This window comes from Oncorhynchus kisutch, linkage group LG14 (assembly GCF_002021735.2).
Source record: "Oncorhynchus kisutch isolate 150728-3 linkage group LG14, Okis_V2, whole genome shotgun sequence".
Classification (NCBI taxonomy): Eukaryota; Metazoa; Chordata; class Actinopteri; order Salmoniformes; family Salmonidae; genus Oncorhynchus; species Oncorhynchus kisutch.
Window position 1 is genome coordinate 52,064,942 of NC_034187.2, and position 24,513 is coordinate 52,089,454.

A 24,513-nucleotide genomic window follows, 5' to 3' on the forward strand; every position below is an offset into this window, starting at 1 on the left:
TCCATAGCGTATGCCTGCCCATACCATAACCGCACCGCCACGATGGGGCACTCTGTTCACAACGTTGACATCAGTAAAACCCTCACCCACACAACACCAATACACGTGGTCTGCGATTGTGAGGCCGGCTGGATGTACTGCCAAATTCTATAAAATGACATTGGAGGTGGCTTATGGTAGAGAAATTAACATTCCATTTTCTGGCAACAGCTCTGGTGGACATTCCTGCAATCAGCATGCCAATTGCACACTCCCTCAAAACATCTGTGGCTTTGTGTTGTGTGACAAAACTGCACATTTTAGAGTGGCCTTTTATCGTCCCCAGGTGCACCTGTGTAATGCTCATGCTGTTTAACCAGCTTCTTGATATGCCACACCTGTCAGGTGGATGATTATCTTGGCAAAGGAGAAATGCTCATGTGAACAAATTTGTGCACCAAATTTTTTGTACATATGGAACATTTCTGTTATCTTTTATTTCAGCTCATGGGACCAACACATTACATGTTGTGTTTATATTTTTGTTCAGGCAGCTTATACTCAGCTTCACTGTAAACTAAAATAGCTGGATCAGGTGTATGCCATCTATTGCTATGCTTGTAATATGATTATAGTCGAGCTGATCATGACTAAGAGAACAAAAGCCAGAAACCTGCAATGTAATACTATTTACCAGGGCCCTGTGTTTTGGTTGATCATGACCTGGATTTAACTTTTATTTTAAGCCTTTTCCAGAAAATAGAATCACATAAATGTCATCAATTGTCTGAGGATGGTGCTGGACTATCTGACATAAAAAGAAAAGGGGAAAGTTTAAGTTTGAAAAAGCTTTAAAATAAATAAAGCTTTGAATCCAGTTAACATGACTTTATTACAAATGATTTAACAATAAAGGCACGCGCTCTCATGTACTGGACTATTGACCGATCACGTGATGAGTCTATCCTGAAGTAGATCACGATACAACATGACGACTGCAGACTCCCACATGACTTTTCTCTCTGGATCTCCACAGACAAGAGGTTGAGGAATGTAGTGAGATTTTGACGAGATATTAGTAGGTAAATTAACATTAATCTTTGACTAAACTAAAATGTATTGTGTTTAGTGCAGCGAAATGGATGAACACACTCACTCTAGACTGAATTTGATTTGTTTCAGGGTCCAGTACTTTATAAGAATAGAAATAGGGCCCCAGTTCAAACACCTCTTGCGATAAGTTCTGCTAAAAAGAGAGCATCTTCTTCAGCGCCCATGTACAAGTGCCTGCAAGTGTCATGATTTTCAACAGAGCATTTCAGAAGATCACATGCACCACTGCTTTAAGCAGATGTGTGAAATAAACCAGAGCTATTTTCCTATAGAGGAATCCATCATTACACAAGGCAACATACAGGTGATGTCAGCATGGATAAAAAATAGAAATACCGTTATAAAAGTCTTTAATAAATTGTCAAAATTATTAATAAATATCTACATGATATAAAACAAAAATTAAATCATAAAACTGTTAGTTTCACTTAAGAAAAAGAAAAGACCTTGACATGAAATCATATACAGAGTACTGAGGATCATAAAAAAGTATTTAAAACTGTTATTGTGATGATCTGTCTCAAAAGTTTTTGTTCTGATAAATCATTTGTTGACTTGAGAAAATTGTCTCTTTTCTGAAAACAAATAAGCACTGCAAGAGAATAAACATTTGGTTTTGGTCAGAACCGAATAAACAGCTCTAGCTTTGGTCACTTCAAATTGTTAGGAGAAATAGCTGGAACGTAAGAAAATCTCTCATATCACACGTGTGGTCACATGTATTCTCAAATTGAAAGTGCAAAAAAAGTTTGTGATAAGGCTGAAATATAAAACTAAAAAAACATAATTATATTTCTAGGATGTGATGTTTTTGGGTATTTCTAGGTTGTTGAAAGTGACTGTGCTATACAGTGATTAATCTCAAGGCAATATTTCATCAATCCTTTCCTTTGCCCTTTTTAGGACCCTTGTTCTTTTTATTGAGGATTTTCATCAGGTTCTTTGACATGTAGTATGGCTTCTGCATCGTTCCGTCATGTCGCTCCAAGTCCTCCACTGTGAGAAAGGGAGCAAGAAGGAAGTGAAGAAAATCAATAGACAGGTATGTTGAAAGGTTTTTTGGTGCAAAGAAGCAAGAAATTTATCAATGTAATGCATGACTGCTCAGTATATGAATACAGTGATGTGTGTTGCTGGAGGTGCTCTACTCACAGAAGCAGAGGAAGAGTGTGTCCACACACATGTTGTACACACTGAAGAATCCATGAGCAATGAGGTACGCTCCCACCACAACCACCTGTTACCACAAAGACATACACACCACTGTCAATTACTTTCTCTAACACACATTTAATTGATCGTTAACAGCTTCTTTCACTTCCACTATGGAATACCTGTATATACAGTGCATTCTGACTTTTTTAATATATATTTTTTTACATTACAGCCTTATTTAAAAATGGATTTTTTTTAAAATATCAATCTACACACAATAACCCTTAATGACAAAGCAAAAAAATGTTTTTTTAGAAATGTTTGTACATTTATAAAAAACTTTTTTTTTTAAACTGGGCCACTGTGTGCTTAGGGTCGTTGTCCTGTTGGAAGGTGAACCTTCACCCCAGTCTGGAGGTCCTGAGCGCTCTGAAGCAGGTTTTCATCAAGGAGCTCTCTGTACTTTGCTCCGTTCATCTTTCCCTTGATACTGACTAGTCTCACAGTCCCTGCTGCTGAAAAACATCCCAAAGCATGATGCTGCCACCACCATGCTTCACCATAGGGATGGTATTGGCCAGGTGATGAGCGGAGCCTGATTTCCTCAAGACGTGACACTTGGCATAGGGGGCCAAATTCACTGCTCAAAAAAATAAACGGAACACTTAAACAACACAATGTAACGCCAAGTCAATCACACTTCTGTAAAATCAAACTGTCCACTTAGGAAGCAACACTGATTGACAAATTTCACATGCTGTTGTGCAAATGGAATAGACAACAGGTGGAAATTATAGGCAATTAGCAAGACACCCCCAATAAAGGAGTGGTTCTGCAGGTGGTAAACACAGACCACTTCTCAGTTCCTATGCTTCCTGGCTGATGTTTTGGTCACTTTTGAATGCTGGCGGTGCCTTTACTCTAGTGGTAGCATGAGACTGAGTCTACAATCCACACAAGTGGCTCAGGTAGTGCAGCTCATCCAGGATGGTACATCAATGCGAGCTGTGGCAAGAAGGTTTGCTGTGTCTGTCAGCGTAGTGTCCAGAGCATGGAGGCGCTACCAGGAGACAGGCCAGTACATCAGGAGACGTGGAGGAGGCCGTAGGAGGGCAACAACCCAGCAGCAGGACCGCTACCTCTACCTTTGTGCAAGGAGGAGCAGGAGGAGCACTGCCAGAGCCCTGCAAAATTACCTCCAGCAGGCCACAAACGTGCATGTGTCTGCTCAAATGGTCAGAAACACACACCATGAGGGTGGTATGAGGGCCCGACGTCCACAGGTGGGGGTTGTGCTTACAGCCCAACACTGTGCAGGACGTTTGGCATTTGCCAGAGAACACCAAGATTGGCAAATTCGCCACTGGCGCCCTGTGCTCTTCACAGATGAAAGCAGGTTCACACTGAGCACATGTGACAGACGTCACAGAGTCTGGAGACGCAGTGGAGAACGTTCTGCTGCCTGCAACATCCTCCAGCATGATCGGTTTGGCGGTGGGTCAGTCATGGTGTGGGGTGGTATTTCTTTGGGGGACGCACAGCCCTCCATGTGCTCGCCAGAGGTAGCCTGACTGCCATTAGGTACCGAGATGAGATCCTCAGACCCCTTGTGAGACCATATGCTGTTGCGGTTGGCCCTGGGTTCCTCCTAATGCAAGACAATGCTAGACCTCATGTGGCTGGAGTGTGTCAGCAGTTCCTGCTAGAGGAAGGCATTGATGCTATGGACTGGCCCACCCGTTCCCCAGACCTGAATCCAATTGAGCACATCTGGGACATCATGTCTCGCTCCATCCACCAATGCCACGTTGCACCACACTGTCCAGGAGTTGGCGGATGCTTTAGTCCAGGTCTGGGAGGAGATCCCTCAGGAGACTATCCGCCACCTCATCAGGAGCATGCCCAGGTGTTGTAGGGAGGTCATACAGGCACGTGGAGGCCACACACACTACTGAGCCTCATTTTGACTTGTTTTAAGGACATTACATCAAAGTTGGATCAGCCTGTAGTGTGGTTTTCCACTTTAATTTTGAGTGTCACTCCAAATCCAGACCTCCATGGGTTGATAAATTTGATTTCCATTGATAGTTTTTGTGTGATTTTGTTGTCAGCACATTCAACTATGTAAAGAAAAAATTATTTCATAAGAAATGTTCATTCATTCAGATCTAGGATGTGTTATTTTAGTGTTCCCTTTATTTTTTTGAGCAGTGTAGTTCAAACTTGGTTTCATAATTTTATCTTTATGTAACTAGGCAAGTCAGTTAAGAACAAATTCTGATTTACAATGACGGCCTACCAAAAGGCCTCCTGCGGGGACGGGGGTGGGATTAAAACATAAAAATACATTAAATAAAAATATTGGACAAAACACACATCCCAGAGAATCTTGTTTCTTATGGTTAGATACCTTTAGGTGCCTTTTGGTAAACTCCAAGCGGGATGTCATGTGCCTTTTACTGAGGAGTGTCTTGCGTCTGGCCACTCTACCATAAAGGCCTGATTGGTGGAGAGATGGAGAACTTTCCAGAAGGACAACCATCTACACAGAGGAACTCAAACTCTGTCAGAGTGACCATCGGGTTTTTGGTCATCTCACTGACCATGGCCCTCCTCCCCCAATTGCTCAGTTGGGCTGGGCAGCCAGCTTCTTCTATTTAAGAATGGAGGAGGCCATTGTGTTCTTGGGAACCTTCAATGCTGCAGACATTTGTTGGTACCCTTCTCCAGATCTGTGCCTCAACACAATCCCGTCTCAGAGCTCTACAGACAATTCCTTCAACCTCATGGCTTGGTCTTTGCTCTGAAATGCACTGCCAACTGTGGGACGTTATATAAACAGGTGTATGCCTTTCCAAATCATGTCCAATCAATTGATTTTTACCACAGGTAGACTCCAATCAAGTTGTAGAAAGATCTCAAGGATGCTCAATGGGAACAGGATGCACCTGAGCTTAATTTTGAGTCTCATAGCAAATGGTCTGAATACTTATGTAAATAAGGCATTTCAGTTTTTTTTTCTTTCTACATTTGCAAAAATAAAATAAAAACCTGTACCTGTTTTCGCGTTGTCATTATGTGGTATTATGTGTAGCTTGATGAGGAACTATTTTAATTGAACCTATTTTAGAATAAGGCTGTAAAGTAAAAAAAATGTGAAGGGATCTGAATACTTTTCCAATGCACTGTATGACTGTCACTTACAATAATGGGCATCCAGTAGTAGTTGAGCATTTCTGTACGGAAATTGCTGCCTGGTAGTCTTATTCTGCCAGAGAAGAAAAAGAAAGCCAGGACTCCTGAGAAGAGAAGAGGAGGATTGGTTAAAGATTCAGTTAATTTAGAAAGGTTATCTAATCACACTTCTGGCCTGTAAAATGCACAAAAGGAGCTCCTATTCAGAAATATGACCAATGATAAAATGGCATAATAATTATGTTGGCGTTTGTCATCTTACCTACTCCTCCCACCACTAGCAGCTTCCCAAAGAAGAGCAGCAGGTCCGTCACTTTATCTAACACCACCACCCTGAGGAGAGAGGCACAGTCAGCACGTCAGGGAAACACATCCCAGGCATTCAGCTATGGTTTCACAGCAGTCAATCAAATCCATGCAAATGTTCTTATGTAAGAGGGGGGAGAAAACAAGTCTCCACATTCCCACAGGCATACCAACCAATACTAGAACACACACCTGACAATGTTCCTCATTAGAAGCATGAAAGCATTTTTCGCGGAGACACAGAAGTTTTTTCCATATACGGCAATCTTTGGGAAAAAGAGGACTGTGTCTTAGATACATAGCCTACCAGAAATACTCTACACTGGGTGAACTGAGGGAGAGATTGACAGACACATAGTTGTAGTTAACAGGTACATGTGAGGATGTAGTAGAGACTGACCATGATGTAGGCGTTTCTATTGAGGAACTTTATGAACTTCTCCAGACACCAGAAGCAACACTTCAGACAGCACATAAGGAACCGAGCACAGGGGTTTTGAGCCGCTAGAGAGAATGAGACAGAGAGAAATAGTAATGGCGTCTTTTTGTAGGCACGAACGCCGCCATTGTTTTTTCAAAAAGCCTATGGGAAAAATTAATGGTGTTTTTGTAAGGTTTTTGGATAAAAGGAAAAAAATATAATAAAGTATGTGGTCAACGTAGGATATATCATACGATTTATGAAATGAAAAACAACACAAAGGCTTCATAATTCAAAAGGTAATGTTGACTGCTATTATCTCATAGAACAAAAAGTATAAGATCTCCTAAGCCTATGTTAACCTCAGACATTTTTCAGTATTTATTCAAAAACCCTATTCTTTCCCCAAATGGATGGCTGAACGAACAAACCAGAGGTAACTACTTTCCGGGTTTTACGACTACAAGCTGGGGAGCTCAGTTACCCTTACATTAGAACATGCATTATGTGAGAACTTGGCATAATTGACTAGTTCCATATTAGGCCAATTCGATTTCCGTAAGTGCGCAGATAGACTCGAAGAGGTTAAATCGGAGAACAATAACAGGTTTCCAAGGGAAAATCCAGCCTTACCTCTGGTCTTGTGGTCCAGGTACTCCAGGATGATTCGAACTACCTGGATGAGGGTGAGGATCAAAGCACCAAACGCCAGGGAGCCAACATGGTATCTAAGAGAAGCAACATCAGCGGTGTTCGAATACCCATTCTAACAATAGTATATACATGAGTATATACTATTAGTTCATTTTAGTAGACTGTAAACGAACAGTATTGTTTCAGTTGTGCGTACTAGAGCTTCTCCTGTCTACCGGAAGTTGATGCTGTTGCTATGCAACATCTTGCTAGCATAACAAATGACTAGCTAAACATTTTACAATTTCGGGTGTGTTCTTAAATTCAATCTGGAGTGCGCTCATAAATCCAGAGCGTTGCCAGTGTTTTCCTCTCGGAGCGTTCAGAGCACAAACTGGACGCTCTGGCCAAGGAGTAGGTCACAAATGAGAGAACACCTCACTCTGACCATTTTACTCACCCTAGCAGAGCTGGTTAGGCTGTTTTCATGTTATCCAGAGAGTTGGTGACTGTAACTGTGCTGCTGGCAACAATTAAATTATCTACACTTTTTTTTAACCAAAGTTTACTGACACCCGCTATAGTCAACGGGTGTTGAGCATTCGTAATTTCACCAGTTATTCTGAGCGGGAGTGCTCCGAAATCAGAGTAGATAGCCAGAATTAACAATGTCCATTGAAACGCACAATGACTTACTAAGAATGATGTGAATAATCAAGTCAATAAACATGGGGTAGTTAATATACTTCTTGGCAAGTTCAATGTATTAGTAGGCAACTAACGTTAGGTAACTAGCTTACATACCGGTACATACTGCTGTAATGCTATGCGGTTCGTAAGGAGAGAGTAGTTAACAGGTTGTCGGCCAACAAAACGTGTAACGTAACTTATTTGAAAAGTCATTACTTTATTACATTGCTCAACATTTTCTTAACATTTGTCTTAATTAGTTAAAGCAATGAATTTGTATCCGCTTTCGACTGACTTTGGCTGCATCTTTTCTGCCATTTTCTTCAACCCTTAAAAGCTATGAAGCCACGCCCATTCTCTGAAAAATTGCACTATGGGCCCTAAAAGCATGGAAATAGTGTCCACTGAATGTGTACTTCGTATTTTGGCAAATTTAGTACGACATTCTGAGAACTTTTGGCATACTAACTATATCCATACTATAACCAATAAGCATACTATATACTCAATTCACGTAACAAATAGTACGGTTAGTTTGAGTATTTGAACACAGCTATAGACATATGGGGAGAAAGGGAATTAGTTGAATGGATAGCTAACAAAATACAAATTGGATTCTGGCTCAAATTATAACTGTACAAGTATATGGTCTGTGAACACTCAGGCAAGGAAAGGCACCACCACAGCCCGACTGCTGAAACGTGTCAACACCCTTACCGTAGCGTGCGGATGAAGGCCTGGGATAAGGGGAAGGTGGGGATGTCCGAGGGCTTGCTGAAAGCCCAGTAGTAGGAGGCGAAAGCCCCGGCCAGGGTGCACTGGCCCAGGGCGATGACAAAGTTGATGCACCACAGGAAGGCCACCACGTTGTAGATCTGCAGGTTAAACAGGTTCCTCTGCAGCAGACCCTCGTTGTTGTACTTGATGAAGATGCAGCGCGCCGACGGGCACCACGAGTAGTCTGTAGAGTTGTAGAATGTCTGAGGGAAAGACAGGAGGGGGGAGAGATGAAAGAGGAAGGGATGAAATATGAATGGAGACACGGAAAGGGGTCAAACAGATACTTTTTTTTTTACACAGATGGCTGAAGCAAGTACACACATTCTGTGTGTGTTTCTGATATCTCAGTTGGGCTTTCCTGCATCTATCTCTATGGGGTCAAAGTTTGCCAGGGACACTTACCTGTGGGTCACAGGTCACATTGCCGCCGATTTGGCCACAGTTACCCTGAGTAGAGTTGAGAGTCACCACTTTGTACACTGGATTGCCTGAAGTGGCCAGATACCTAAACATCTTCTGTTAAGTGTGTTAACGTTACCGTGGAGTTTGTAGACAGTGCTCAGTAGAACACAGATACAAAACAGACCTTGTGATTATTTGTCATAAAATTATAATAGGCAGTGTAAATCAAATATTTACACGACTGTGAGAGGATACAGAGCAGTGATGCCCCAGTAGGCCACACACACCACCAGGAGAACAAAGGTGACGAGAGGGTAGAACAGTGTAGACATCATGTGACTGACAGCCCTGTAAAAATGTACAGTACGTGTGCTGAAAAGTTAGGTTGTATCACAATATTGGTAGAATATTTGTCACAATACATGGGTATGTGTGTGTGTGTGTAAGTATGGGCCAGTATGTGTAATCCTGGCTCATATCTAACTTGACTCACTTGCTGGACTCCTGGATGAGAGCGATGGCGATGAGGATTCTGGTCCGTAGAAAGATCAAGGTCAGGAGAAGAATACCCTCTACCACAGATAGGATTATCACTGAGCAAGAAAGAATGAGAGAGAAAGCAGATAGGTCAACACAACGGTACAAAGTTGTCATCAGAAAGGCATGTCTGTCAGTCTGTAAACAGAGGAAAACAGAGACATAAAAAGAGCATGTGTAATATCAGACTCACAGAAGGCCAGCCAGGTCTCCTTAACCTGAAGGTAGACCTTGAAGTCGGTGGTGAAGCCTATGTCAGTGATGGAGACGGTTGACTTTCTGTAGTTGTCGTATTCCCACCAGCAGTGATATATACCTACAGACAGACAGGTAGACAGAACAAGAGAGAGAGAAATAAGATGCTTTAACCATCCTGAAAAATCAATGTTCTTAAACCACTGTGACCTACATATAAACCTACTAGAGATACACTACAAACATGTTAGTAGACATATTATTATCATCAATGACTTACCATAGGCACCTACTGCCAAAACTCCAAATATAAGGACCCAGACCATAACAGGGGCGATGAACCGCAACAGGAGGAGGAACAGAAAACTGACAACCATGGCTATGACTAGAGCACTGAGGGAGGAGAGGAGAGAGGTACACAGCAGAGTAAGAGAGGATTGGAAGAGGCGAGGGGGTCAAGTTAAAAGGAGGTAGAGGAGAATAAGAAAGAAAAATAAGATACATTTCAGGTCATATGTATCGTTCCGGTCCTAATAAGCATGCCATCTCTAATAAATGTTAGATTCTTAGTAGAGCATATCTTATATTTAATTAGTTACATTTGTGTAAACTGAAAGATCAGCTGAGAAGCTGAACAACAATGCAACATTTTCTGGTTTATCCTATTCTAATACAACAGTACAGGACAATGGAAATTGTGAATTAACTGGCAGTAGTTGAAAATGAGCCCGAGAGAGACTCACGCGATGATCCACTGCCATGATGACGCAAAGTCCTCAAAGATTCTCACTCCGATCTCCTTGGCATTGAAGCTGTTTACTATGTCACTACAACACAAACCGGGAAAAGACCTATTAACACTAGTAATTACTGACAATGTCTCTGACACAAAACAGCATGATGCAGAGTACTACATGATAAATAAAAATAAAAGCACAGAAGATTTAGAAGTAGAGGAGATGAGAGGAACAAAGAAAGAGAAATATAAAGAGGTTTCTTTGTAATAGTACATTCATGCGTTGGGCCAGTAACCGAAAGGTTGCTAGATTCAAATCCCCGAGCTGACAAGGTAAAATGATGTCGTTCTGCCACTGTTCCTAGGCCATCATTGTGACTTGCCTAGTTAAATATAGGTAAAATAAAAATACATTGGTGGTATTTATAGAGCTCAATACAAAGAGATGGTAACATTAAAAGCTTTCTTTGACTGCTGGTATTCAGTACCAGTAAGTGTATTGATTACTACAGCACATCGAGGGGTAATTTTGGAGGTTGTACAACTACAGCCAACTGACAGATCTTTGGGTTGTTTCTGTATCAAATACTAACAAGTGCCCACTACAACACATGCACATGTGTTTGTGTCAAAGGATGAACATAAAAGTCTAATAGCCTACTTATCTTAAGTCTTATACTTAGTTAATGACATTCTAAAATGACCACTCAGGTCTGGACATCATGGTCAGACTCAGTGTTAATATTATCCTCAGAATCAACACAAGGCTTTGTGGATCGATTCTGTACTAAAAGCTAATGCTAAAAGTAACGTTCTAACCATGTGCAAGGCTACTACTGGAGCTAAATGACAGGGCAGATGACTACGCCGGTATGGCAAAGGGCTACCACTATCATAAAGCAAGACACTAACTCACAAACATGCTAACACAGGTCTAAGTCTACACAAAGGAACTAGTCTACTATATTGATGTGAGATCAATTTAACTCACTCACTCAATCAAGGACCTTTCACTGGCAGTGAGAAAGAGAGATTATGGGTTATTAATGGGTATTTACAGTGTGTGTGTGTGTGTGTGTGTGTGTGTGTCACCCCCTACCCTGTGGCGTTCCTGATGCCATTGACTGTATCATTGATGCTTGATGGCAAGCCTGGCGTATTGACAAAGTCATTTGGAATATTTTTCAGAGCGGTAACATCAGGTATGCATCTTCCCAGCACTAGACAGAGGAAACCATTAGAAATGTTTATATTTAATGACTTATAAGCATCTAGATCTGTAATTATGAAAGTAAATATGAAAAAAGAAAGGCACACTCACCAGAGATTGTAGGAGTGTAGAAGAACGGGCACAGCTCTTGATCCACAATTTCTTTAACATTCTGAGAGGCAAAGGGGGGGAAAAAAGGATAAAATACTATGTTTAGCTACATAGAGTAAAAAACTAGGAAACCCCTCCTGTTAAATCTATTTCCAAAAGATAGTCCAAGGCCTTGAGGAGTCAGTGACAACAATGATCAATGAAAGCCTATCTAAAGAAGTTAATTTACAAACCTCCGTAAGAATAGGGTGGGACTTACCAGTTTAGTTGATGCTAGGTCAAAGGATGGCACGCAGAGTGATTGGTTGAAGTAGTCTTTTGGCTTGGCACTCGGTAAGTAGGCCAAAGGATTCAGAGCCCAGAATACATCTGGGCACTTTTCCACACACACCTGCAGGGTGAGGAAAGAAGAGGTCTTTACTTTGTGACATAAACGTGATGCCTGTCTCAGATATGCAGATACACATAATTTATTTTGTGTTTTTTAATATTTTATTGCTATGTAACTGTTATGAAAGTTGTATTGTCAATTTTGTTTTGTATTTAAAAGTGTACATGACACTGCAACAAAATTTCCCCATGGGGACAATAAAGTCAGTAAGTCATTTTGGGATGTAGAGACAATGAAAGAAAGACCTCACACAAATTCAAATGAAATAGATGACAACATGTATGATTCCCAGCGGCTTGATGAAGACAATACATATACATACAAATTGGACCCAGGTATTAACAAGAGTATAAATACACACTCAAACACAATGGGAAATTGGAGATGTGCACAGAGTTCCTTATTACTCCTGACATTAGCCTTTAGAGAAACAATGATATTATATAGGTGTGATGTTACTGTACTTGTGTGGTGGGGCACTGTAACCCGTTAAGGACAGCGGCCATGACGTTGATTGATGTGGCACATTTCAGTATGTCAAAGTAGAACACGCTGGGTTGAGCTCTGCGAAAGCAAAAGTTACCAAACTATGCATTCTGAACGAAATATATAACATGACAGTTCAGTATGTAGTGAGGCATGCAAAGCTTGAATTATTATGTAACAATGAAATGTCTGACTCGATTGGCCACATTTTCCGCTTTTATCAGTTGCATTCATGGCAAAAATGCATGATTAGTAAATTCACATTACATAGCATCAAGTGTTCTGAACAAAATAATACTTGATGGTTCATAAAGGACTTGTAGTTCAAACACCAGAGAGGTCCTTACACATTGAGCCCGATGCCACAGAACATTCCAGTAGAGTTCCGTGGGTAGAGAACGTGCCGGGGATCACCATAAAGCCAGGCTGGTGGAAATATAAAAACACATCAATATCTAATAGAGACATGGGAACACCAATATATTTACCACAGTCAAAGAACACATGAGCAAATTACTAATAAATGTGTCAAAAAGGAAACCAAATGAACATACAAAGCTCATGTACATCAATGACCTGGTTTTGGTAAGTTTATATACTAAACCAACACCCTTTTCAATAAAGGGCCTACTGTACAGTCGTGGCCAAAAGTTAAGAATGACAAATATTAATTTTCACAAAGTTTGCTGCTTCAGTGTCTTTAGATATTTTTGTCAGATGTTACTATGGAATACTGAAGTATAATCACAAGCACAAGTGTCAAAGGCTTTTATTAACAATTACATGAAGTTGATGCAGAGTCAATATTTGCAGTGTTTGACCCTTCATTTTCAAGACCTCTGCAATCCACCCTGGCATGCTATCAATTAACTTCTGGGCCACATCCTGACTGATGGCAGCCCATTCTTGCGTAATCAATGCTTGGAGTTTGTTAGAATTTGTGGGGTCTTGTTTGTCTACCCACCTCTTGAGGCTGGTCCTTTTGTGGCAGGGCTGAAATGCAGTGGAAATGTTTTTTAAGGATTCAGTTCATTTGCATGGCAAAGAGGGACTTTGCAATTAATCTGACCATTCTTCATAACATTCTGGAGTATATGCAAATTGCCATCATACAAACTGAGGCAGCGTACTGTGAAAATTAATATTTGTGTCATTCTCAACTTTTGGCCACGACTGTATATCCGGTCAATGCACAATATCCTATCACATTAATCACATACTAAGCTATTGATATTGGCCATATATTCATATGACCTCCTTTCTTATCAGGCAGCTCTATTGACTCTAGATAAGGCAGAGTGAGTGGCTGCTTGAATGTGTTTGATGACAGGTCATGGATGAGGGTGAGCTTCTGCTTCGGAACTGCTCTTTGGAACCACTGTGGGTGGGAGTCAGAGTTGTCAGAGGTGTCTTTCGGTCTTTTGCCCGAAAGACAGAAAAAGTAGGAGAATATCAAGGCCATAGAGATACCTTATAATACTAGAAAAGGGTGAGAGTTGAGACCTTGAAGAGGGGAAAAGTCAGAAAGTCATAGATTCAATGGCAAACTTGTGTTTTCAGTGCACTCTCAATAATGGAGTTCTGTTCTCACTTGTGAGTGGTGAGTGGTATTTTGACAATCTGTTGGAATTGAGGAAGGGACCAAGGTGATTATGTCACTGTTGTTTTGTTTAGCCAGACTGTGCTTTCCGCCTGCTTATACTACATTTACATAGGGTGTTATGGCGAGGACACCAGAGTTTCAAAAGGGACGTAAGAGTCATAAAGAGGGTGACAGCCAGAGAGAGATAACGTCAGGAATCAGATTTCATCTAATGGCACGAGAGAGAAAATAATTATCATACAGAATAAGTAAGTTTGTGTGAGTGAGAGAAAAGGTCAGAGAGGTGGGAGGTGCGTAGAAGGCACATCTTACCCAAAATGCCCACTGCCATGTAGCCAAGGATCACGACCATGAAGAGAACACAGCAGATGATATCAGTGCAGCCTCTGGGGGAGAACGGAGAGACAATAACACACAAAGTGATTTTGAGCATTGCTGTGTCATACATGCCTCCGGGTAGAATTGTTTTACAGAAAGTATGCCTAGCAAAGGCACTTTAGACATACAATGGACAATTTGCATACAGAGATAGAGTGATAGTTAGGGCTAGGCTTGTAGGCTTTTTTATTTCACCTTTATTTAACCAGGTAGGCAAGTTGAGAACCAGTTCTCATTTACAATTGCGACTTGGCCAAGTTAAAGCAAAGCAGTTCGACACATACAACAACACAGAGTTACACATGGAGTAAAACAAACATACAGTTAATAATACAGTAGAAAAGTAAGTCTATATACAATGTGAGCAAATGAGGTGAGATAAGGGAGGTAAAGGCAAAAAAAAAGCCCATGGTGGCAAGGTAAATACAATATAGAGAGCAAGAGAAAATAAGTGAGAGATACTTAGCAGAAGAGGCTACCTTTTCCGAATGGGTCCATTGAAGGTGGGGTCATACTGAGCAGGTTCCCCTGAAAAGAAAACAGAGAGATAATGGTTCAATAACAGAATTTAACTATTTTCTGAAGGTCTATTCTTCAAAATAAATGTCAAGCTATTTATGCACATTAACACAAAAATAACTTTATCAAAATGCTGATAGTAGTCAGATTAGATAGAATACATGGGGAAAACATCTCTCCGTAAAGGCATTTTGCATTGATATTCAAAAGAGCTTTACTGTGTGTGAGATTCTATGGAGAGAATTGCGTGCCTGTGAGTTTGAGGGTTAATTGAGGTGGGAGGTTGTTGCTAAGCAACAAGAGTAGCCTTTGTTAGTATGCACCTCATTGAGTTAATGAGTGACAGTCTTCAGCTTGAGGAGGAAATAGAGCAAAAAGAATAAGACCTTGACACCTCTTTATAGGTTGTACAATCTGTACAGTACACTGGAGAACTGTGGTGGTGATGACTGGGTTGATGACTGGGTTACAGGAATTACATTGCTTAGTGTCACTTCCTATAACATTTCTTAAGAGTTGTCAAATGGAGAAAAATAGAGAGCTATTAAAAGATACACTTCCAGTCAAAAGTTTGCACACACACCTACTCATTCGAGGGTTTCTCTTTATTATTACTATTTTATAAAATTGTAAAATAATAGTGAAGATATCAAAACTGTGAAATAACCCATATGGAATCATGTAGTAACCAAAAAAAGTCTCAAACAAATCTAAATATATTTGAGATTCTTCAAGTAAACCACCCTTTGCCTGGACAGCTTTGTACACTCTTGACATTCTCTCAACCAGCTTAATCTAGAATGCTTTTCCAACAGTCTTGAAGGAGTTCCCACATATGCTGAGCACTCGTTGGCTGCTTTTCCTTCACTCTGTGGTCCAACTCATACCAAACCATCTCAATTGGGTTGAGGTCGGGTGATTGTGGAGGCCAGGTCATCTGATGCAGCACTCCATCACTCTCCTTCTTGGTCAAATAGCCCTTACACCGCATGGAGGTGTGTTGGGTCATTGTCCTGTTGAAAAATAAATTATAATCCCACTAAGCCCAAACCAGATGGGATGGCATATCGTGGCAGAATGCTGTGGTAGCCATGCTGGTTAAGTGTGCCTTGAATCTAAATAAGTCAGATTGTCACCAGCAAAGCCCCCCCACACCTCCTCCTCCATGCTTCACTGTGGGAACCACACTTGCGGAGATCCTCCGTTTACCTACTCTGTGTCTCACAAAGACACAGCCGTTGGAACCAAAAAATCTCAAATTTGGACTCAGACTAAAAAGGTCAGATTTCCACCGGTCTAATGACCATTGCTCGTGTTTCTTGGCCCAAGCAAGTCTCTTCTTCTTATTGGTGTCCTTTAGTAGTGGTTTCTTTTCAACAATTCGACCATGAAGGCCTGATTCACACAGACTCCTTTGAACAGTTGATGTGTGTCTCTTTTTTAATTTAATGAGCAAGTCAGTTAAGAACAAATTCTTATTTACAATGACAGCCTACCACGGCCGAACTCTCCCCTAACCCGGACGATACTGGGCCAATTGTGCGCCACGCTATGGGACTCCCAATCACGGCCGGTTGTGATACAGCCCGGGATCGAACCAGGGTCTGTAGTGACGCCTCTAGCACTGAGACGCAGTGCCTTAGACCGCTGCGCCACTCGGCTGTTACTTGAACTCTGAAGCAATTATTTGAGCTGTAATTTGAGGTTGGCAACTCTAATGAACTTATTCTCTGTAGCAGAGGTAACTCTGGGTCTTCCTTTCCTGTGGCAGTCCTCATGAGAGCTAGTTTCATCTTAGCGCTTGGTTTTTGCAACTGCACTTGAAGACATGTTCAAAGTTCTTGACATTTTCCGGATTGACTGAAGTAATGGACTGTCATTTCTTTTTGTTTATTTGAGCTGTTGCCATCAAATACATTAAGAAAATAAATTCCACAAATTACTTTTAAGAAGGCACACCTGTTAATTCAAATGCATTCCAAGTTACTACATGATTCCATGTGTGTTATTTCATAGTTTTGATGTCTTCACTATTATTCTACAATGTAGAATAATAGTAAAAATAAAGAAAAACCCTGGAATGAGTATGTGTCCAAACTTTTGACTGGTACTGTGTCTCATCATCCCTCCCTTTTTATCTCTACATTGCATAAATCAATGTATTTATGACAAATTGTAGGATTTATGCAACCTTTTTATTTTATTTCACCTTTATTTAACCAGGTAGGCAAGTTGAGAACAAGTTCTCATTTACAATTGCGACCTGACCTTAAAAGAAAGGTAGCCTAAAACGAAAGAGAAGGGGCAGTATGTGATGGGCGAGATTTTAATTGAGTTTAAATTCAAAGATGGAGGAAGCAGGCTCAAAGCAGAGCAGTGCATTTTTAAAGGGATGCTCAGATCCCCCAAAAATATTTCATCAGACATTTTCCACCGAAACCCTGCATTTCATAGTCACTCACAACTAGGGCCGGGACAACACCAGCATCACGTTACTCGTTAGTATCAAGGCAAGAAACCAAAACACAAAGCAGATTTAACTTCTTCAGGAAAACAGCCCTAATGTTGGTAACAAAGATCTATGTTGTCATTCAGTCACATTTATTTTTTTCCAAGCTATAGCACACTATTTTACATACAAACACTTTTTAATTAACCACAGAGTTTGGTCTGCTTTGTGTTTTCATTTTTGCCATGGAAAAAATATTGCAATACTGGTACCGTCACAGCCCTACTCACTCCCATTCCCCTTACCACAGTAAGCAATTACGTTTGTTTGGTCTGTATCCTGTTTGGCAAGCTAAACATTTCTAAGAGATGTTATTGGTCTCCTCACAATAAACCAAATTTAAATCCCAGAATAAAATGGCTTCATAAAATGACAAATGAAAGATACAGCACCCGTTGAACATTGCACCTGTCCGAGAAATATGCAGTTGAGCATGAGGTTTACTTTGTTCATTTCAATTAGGTTGCTATGGGGTAAATAACAGGCCAGGTCTCGTTGGCCATCATACACCAATTACTGATTGGAAGCACGCAAAACACACGTCTACAATGAAGTCAGCAACTATGACTTCGAGTTAGTGATTTTAAATATAAAATGTAGGCCTGTTCATTAGGTCCATGGCCTACAATGTCTCACTCAGAGGTATAATTTAAGAAGCTCTAAATATCCAATAAATGAATCTTGCTGAATTGACTTTTAGTAGATTCTCTTTTATCTGACGAAACCGTTACATCCTATATACCTACTTATCTTGTTTTATGAGAGCTCAATGTTTTAGTAATGTAAGAATATTTTCAGAATACACAGAGTACTAAAAGGTCAATAGGAAATTAACGATCAATAGAAAGTTCAACATCTGTTTAGAATCTGTGTAGGAATTTCAGTCCGGGACTCATAGATACATGTGTCAAGTTCTCATTGGTCCAAATCGTCAATACACTGAGCCTGAAACAGGATACTTGTTATTTGGCCATTGGCCCAATTTTACTGCAAGGAACTATAATTGATCAACCACAGGCTAGGGTTGGGGGTTATAAATTACATTCTGTCACTTTGTTCTGTGGAGAGAAACACTGAGGACAGGGAAGAATGAACATCGACCATCTACTTCCCAGCATGATTTGTTCTCTTTGAATGAACCCATTTGCTTTGGGGTCTGTGTTATTGAAGAATAACATCAACTGCTAACAGTAACAACTTCCTGAAGATAGCCTACTGCATGTGGAAAGAAAATGAGTGAAAATGTAAGCGTTGTAGTGAGTACACAATAAATGTATAGGATGTTGACAATCATACTGTTTGTTTTGCAGCTACTAACTACAAGGCCTACTGTATGAATGATTTACAATGAGGCACGCTGTTGGCTTCCAACTGACAGAATACACAACCTTAGTGAAAGTCCGGGAGCAGGAATGTGGATATCCCAAACAAAGAAACCTGTTCCTCTGCCTCATTGCCGGCTGTAAATTAATATCAGATTACAAAGCTGTCTTTTTGGGGCAAATCACTACCTGGAAACTGACTGACAGTAACCCTTTCCTGATGTGCTATTTATTCTTCCTGGTTTTTAACCATCTGCTCCACTAGAATATGACAAAGCATTTTGGATTCTACAAAACCTCAGACGTCAGGACATTTTTTACTTCAGTACTTTGGCCCAAACAATGAATCTCTCTGTATGTAAGTTCAAGTGATTTGGCTTGACCTTGGATAGAGTGGTGACGTAAAAGGATCAACAATTTTTTGTCCAATTAGAGGTATACACATGGAGGTATTACTGTTTGGATTGTGATGTGGTGTTGTGATAACTTTTTAGGAGGGTATGTTAATCACTGTGCACACAGTGAGTTAGGCTCCATGACTGTATATATGAACAGACAAAGCCATCGATCACGACACCATTAATTCATAGTGCATTGAAGCCAAATTAAGCCTGTTAAGATGGTGTCTCTTGGAGACATAACATGCAGTTTGAGCTACTCCAGGAAGTGGCATTGCAGGCTCTCAGTGCTGCCCCTTCTCATTTAGTAACTCAAGTTGAAGGCCACCCGGGGTACTGCAGGCTACCATTGGCAACTACAGTGCATTCGGGAAAGTATTCAGACTCCTTCGCTTTTCCCAAATGTTGTTAAGTTACAGCCTTATTCTAAAATGGATTATATAAAACATTTCTCATCAATCTACACACAATACCCATAATGACAAAGTGAAAACAGGTTTTTAGAAACGTTTGCAAATTTACAAAACCTAAAATAAATTACTTAATTTACATAAGAGTTCAGACCCTTTGCTTTGAGACTCAAAATTGAGCTCAGGTGCATCCTGTTTCCATTGATCATCCTTGAGATGTGGACTTCAATCAAGTTGTAGAAACCTGTGGTAAATTCAATTGATTGGACATGATTTGGAAAGGCACACACCGGTCTACAGTTGACAGTGCATGTCAGAGCAAAAACCATTTCATGAGGTCAAAGGAATTGTACGTAGAGATCAGACAGGATTGTGTCGAGGCACAGATCTGGGGAAGGGTACCAACAAATGTCTGCAGAATTGAAGGTCCCCAAGAAGACAGTGGCCTCCATCATTCTTAAGTGGAAGAAGTTTGGAAACACCAAGACTCTTCCTAGAGCTGATCGCCCAGCCAAACTGAGCAATCATGGGAGATGTGCCTTGGTCTGGGAAGTAACTAAGAACCCAATGGACACTCTGACAGAGCTCCAGAGTTCCTCTGTGGTAATGGTTGTCCTTCTGGAAGGTCCCATTTCAGCAGCATCCAGACAGATGCCACTCCTCAGTAAAAAGCACGACAGCCCGCTTGGAGTTTGCCAAAAGGCACCTAAAGGACTCTCAAACCATGAGAAACAAGATTCTCTGGTCTGATGAAAACAAGATTGAACTATTTGGCCTGAATGACAAGCATCACGTCTGGAGAAAACCAGGCACTGCTCATCACCTGGCCAATACCATCCCTACGGTGAAGCATGGTGGTGGCAGCATCATGTTGTGGGGATGTTTTTCAGCAGCAGGGACTGGGAGAGTAGTCAGGATTGAGGGAATGATAAACAGCGCAAAGTACAGAGATATCCTTGATGAAAACCTGATCCAGAGCACTCAGGACCTCAGACTGGGGTGAAGGTTCACCTTCCAACAGGACAACGACACAAAGCACACTTCCAAGACAATGCACAAGTGGCTTCGGGACAAGTCTCTGAATGTCCTTGAGTGGCCCATCCAGAGCCTGGTCTTGAACATCTCTGGAGAGACCTGAAAATAGCTGTGCAGTGACGCTCCCCATCCAACCTGACAGAACTTGAGAGGATCTGCAGAGAAGAATGGAAGAAACTCCCCAAATACAGGTGTGCCAAGCTTGTATCGTCATACCCAAGACAAGTCTGTAATTGCTGCCAAAAGTACTTCAAAGGGTCTGAATACTTATCTAAATGTCATATTTCCATAACAAAAATTGCAAAAATGTTTTGCGTTATCATTAAGGGGTATTGTGTGTAGATTGATGAGGGGAAAAAAACAATTTAAATCTATTATAAAATAAGGATGTATTGTAACAAAATGTGGAAAAAAATCTAAGGGTCTGAATACTTTCCGAATGCACTGAACAAAAATATAAATGCAACAATTTCAAAGACTTTACCAAGTTACAATTCATATAAGGAAATCAGTCAATTGAAATAAATAAATTAGGCCCTAATCAATGGATTTCACATGACTGTGCAGGGGTGCAGCCTTGGGTGGGACAGGCTTTCCCCACAAAAGAGCTTTATTACAGACAGAAATAAGTTCAAGGACATACATCTGGTGTATTAGAAGCAATTATCGGTACCATGATTTTCCACAAAAAAATGTTTTATTTGCACAAAGATTGACGACAAAGATTGCCATTTTTCCATTCAATATAAATGGGGAGAATGGCTGGCCCTGCAATGAGAAGGGCCAGCCATTCTCCCCTGGATAGGCTGCATAGTGTGTGTGTGTGTCTCCTATACCGAATCTGCCTATGAGGAAACATGCATTGGGTTGTCAAGGCCAGCGTCAGTCAACTAATTAAGTGATAAACTTTTGACTGTAAGACTATGGGTACACACACACACCCCACCCTCTTCTTACACAGAAAGGGAGCGCTTAAGGAAAGGATTTAGCTACTAGTTAGCCCAGTATTTATAGCCAGCAGCATACCACCCTGCATACCACTGCTGGCTTGCTTCTGAAGCTAAGCAGGGTTGGTCCTGGATGGGAGACCAGATGCTGCTGGAAGTGGTGTTGGAAGGCCAGTAGGAGGCACTCTTTCCTCTGGTCTAAAAAAATCTCAATGCCCCAGGGCAGTGATTGGGGACACTGCCCTGTGCTGTCTTTCGGATGTGACGTTAAACGGGTGTCCTGACTCTCTAAAGATCCCATGCCACTTATCGTAAGAGTAGGGGTGTTAACCCCAGTGTCCTGGCTAAATTCCCAATCTGGCCCTCGAACCATCACAGTCACCTAATAATCCCCAGTTTACAATTGGCTCATTCATCCACTCCTCTCCTCTCTCCTGTAACTATTCCCCAGGCAGTTGCTGCAAATGAGAACGTGTTCTCAGTCAACTTACCTGGTAAAATAACAGATAAATAAAATGTAATTCACTCATCTGACTATTTTGTGGAGCTTGCTAAAACAACCCCATGGTGCCTCTAGAGAACAGAGAGCGCAGGTGACCTGTTCTAACAGAATCTGAAATTAAAAGCCAGGTCAGGACCAGCATCAATTAATAGTAACAGAATTTGTATCAATATTAGCAGAAGCAGCTGAGGTGAAAGATTTGTCTGGTGTCTGTCTAGTTTAATCATTGGCTTTCAAATGTGGTTTTCCAATGTTCTGTAGTGCTTGCCTAGCTCACCGCACACAAATAACTGGCCAATGATTAGCAGGCCATCATTGTAGCCATTTCAGTTTTAACCACACCACAATTATTTCTAAATAGTAAAATTGACATCAGAACACAAAACACCGCCGACGTCAAGGGCTTTTGACCAGGATGAAAAAACACGTAAAGTTCGACCTCTCAATCAAATTAAACTTTTGCCAAACAAATCTAACATAATTAAAGAAGCAGACGGTGAAATATCTGTCAATAGCAATACATCTTTGATTCCTCATAAGATTTCAAAGGAACAAAAGTCACCTAGTCTAAATGGTAGGGAGAAACCCTGTGAATCCACTTCCTTCTTAGGAAACAGGATGGACAGACTGGACACGTTTACCTGTCCAAGAGGCAGCTGAATTTACATGGAATGGTTATTTGAATAGCAGTGCCAGAATGTCAATAGACTATTAATCTCATGCAAACAACTGGGTTTAAGGACCAAATAGCACCCTATTCCCGATATAGTGCACTACTTTTGAGAGCCCCATGAGCCCTGTTCAAAAGTAGTGGACTATATGGGGAATATGGTGCCATTTTGGACACAACCCTTGAGTAAAATGGACATGTAATAGGTCACACTAAGGCAGTGAGCCTTTATACACACCACATAAGTCCAGCTCTGGGTGTGCCTATCGAAAACAAAAGACCCCCACCACAACACACAGCAGACTGAAAGAGAATGAATGCCTCACAACGTTTGTTTTTAATCAAACTTCCTCCTCTATATTTCACCATCAAATCCAAAAACCTACATAAAAGCATTGACATGCCATTGAACAGGGACGGGCAACAGATGGTGGAGAACTCAGAGTCTCAACTTATTGTTGAGCGTTAGAATAGTATAATACATGAATTGCAAACATGAAATGTGGTTGTGCGTCAGCGGTTTTTTAATCTTATGTCAGTCACGGATAGTCAGTCAATTAGCCCCGTTTCAGCTAAATACATGTAGATTGTGAAACTGTAATGCTTACTGAATATTGATTTTATATCTGATTGCATTTATATATTAATAATATATTTAGTTTGAAAGATGCAATAACCAAATCAATTATTGATGTAGTATTTCTGTAAAATACATCAGTAATATCTTTGCGTCATAAAAACAATTAATGTCAACTTTGCCTATAACTACATATGTATCTAAATCTTGAATACTAAGCAATTGACAATGTCACAAATTGTTATTAGGCTATTCAAATATGCAGTCATCGGCTTTAAACCCAAATGTGACACCTCTAGTAAAGTAGTAACGTTAAAGTTAGGCCTAATCGGTCCCACCACTCATAAGGAACTGTCTGGTTTCATCACTGAAAAACGCAAATAGACTAGGGACAAGTAAATAAAAATGGTTTAATTGAAGACCGAGAATGTGACACTACTCTGAGGTAAGACAAATACGAGCCAGCCAGGTAACGTAACCAGCGATGTGAAATTAACTCACCATATTCCAACGAATCCACGGAATCCAAGCTCTCTTCCTTCAGTTTTTTACCCATTTCCTATGATTTACCTCTACAAGTTTATATTCGTCTAAAACGTCCAAATGGCCAGGTAAATCAAGTCGAAGTTAAATAATCAAAAAGTCTAAACCAACGTTTCAAAAGGTGTTAGTACACCTGTGTGGACAATAAAACATAGACTTCCTGAGAATAAATCTCTCCCTCGCCCTACAGTAACTAAGGTTGTGACGTCACGAACGCACCTGTGGGATGCGCACTTCCATGCGCGCACGGGCGGGCAGCACTCCCGCCCCTTGGCCTCCCTTTACTAAATGTCCCCTGCTGTTTGATTGGCGGGCCTACATGCGGTAAATGAAATCAATTATTTTTCTGATTATTTGCCTGTATGCCTACGTAATACCTTTTACTTAAAATGCCCAAAACAAACATATCTGATAACATTTCAGTTGAAAATAGTGTATGATAAATGTTTGAGGCATACATACCCAAATACAAAACTTTTTACACTGAACAAAAATAAACGCAATATGCAACAACTTCAAAGATTTCACTGAGTTAGTTGTTCCGTTCCTCAGTAAGAAAACCACATAATGTCTGGAAGGATTCCCCCCCCCCCCCGATTTGTAAATGTGACCGGAGGCGCCGTGTGGACGGTGTTACCCAATAACTGTCCCCCTGGGAGGAACTTAACTATGTTCGCATCGCCGTCCGCCTCTCAAATCTTGTAGCTAACAATGTGGAGGGCTCCGCATTGACATGATTGGTTGATGGTAGGTGAGGGCG

General features: G+C 40.9%; 1 protein-coding gene across 1 annotated transcript; it reads right to left on the reverse strand.

Moving 5' to 3' along the window:
* Positions 1-852: 852 nt before the first annotated feature.
* On the reverse strand, positions 853-23,956 carry LOC109903716 (choline transporter-like protein 4). The gene is made up of 22 exons (XM_020500596.2): positions 23,712-23,956; positions 14,801-14,849; positions 14,256-14,329; positions 12,688-12,766; positions 12,319-12,418; positions 11,723-11,854; positions 11,464-11,524; positions 11,242-11,362; positions 10,150-10,233; positions 9,687-9,799; positions 9,405-9,527; positions 9,168-9,267; positions 8,930-9,022; positions 8,675-8,777; positions 8,210-8,472; positions 6,803-6,897; positions 6,149-6,252; positions 5,941-6,014; positions 5,705-5,775; positions 5,452-5,546; positions 2,245-2,329; positions 853-2,088 (listed from the first exon to the last, which is right to left on the reverse strand). Exons 1-22 carry the CDS (start codon positions 23,764-23,766, stop codon positions 1,970-1,972), a joined length of 2,193 nt encoding a protein of 730 aa, XP_020356185.1. The 5' UTR covers positions 23,767-23,956; the 3' UTR covers positions 853-1,969.
* Positions 23,957-24,513: the final 557 nt, after the last annotated feature.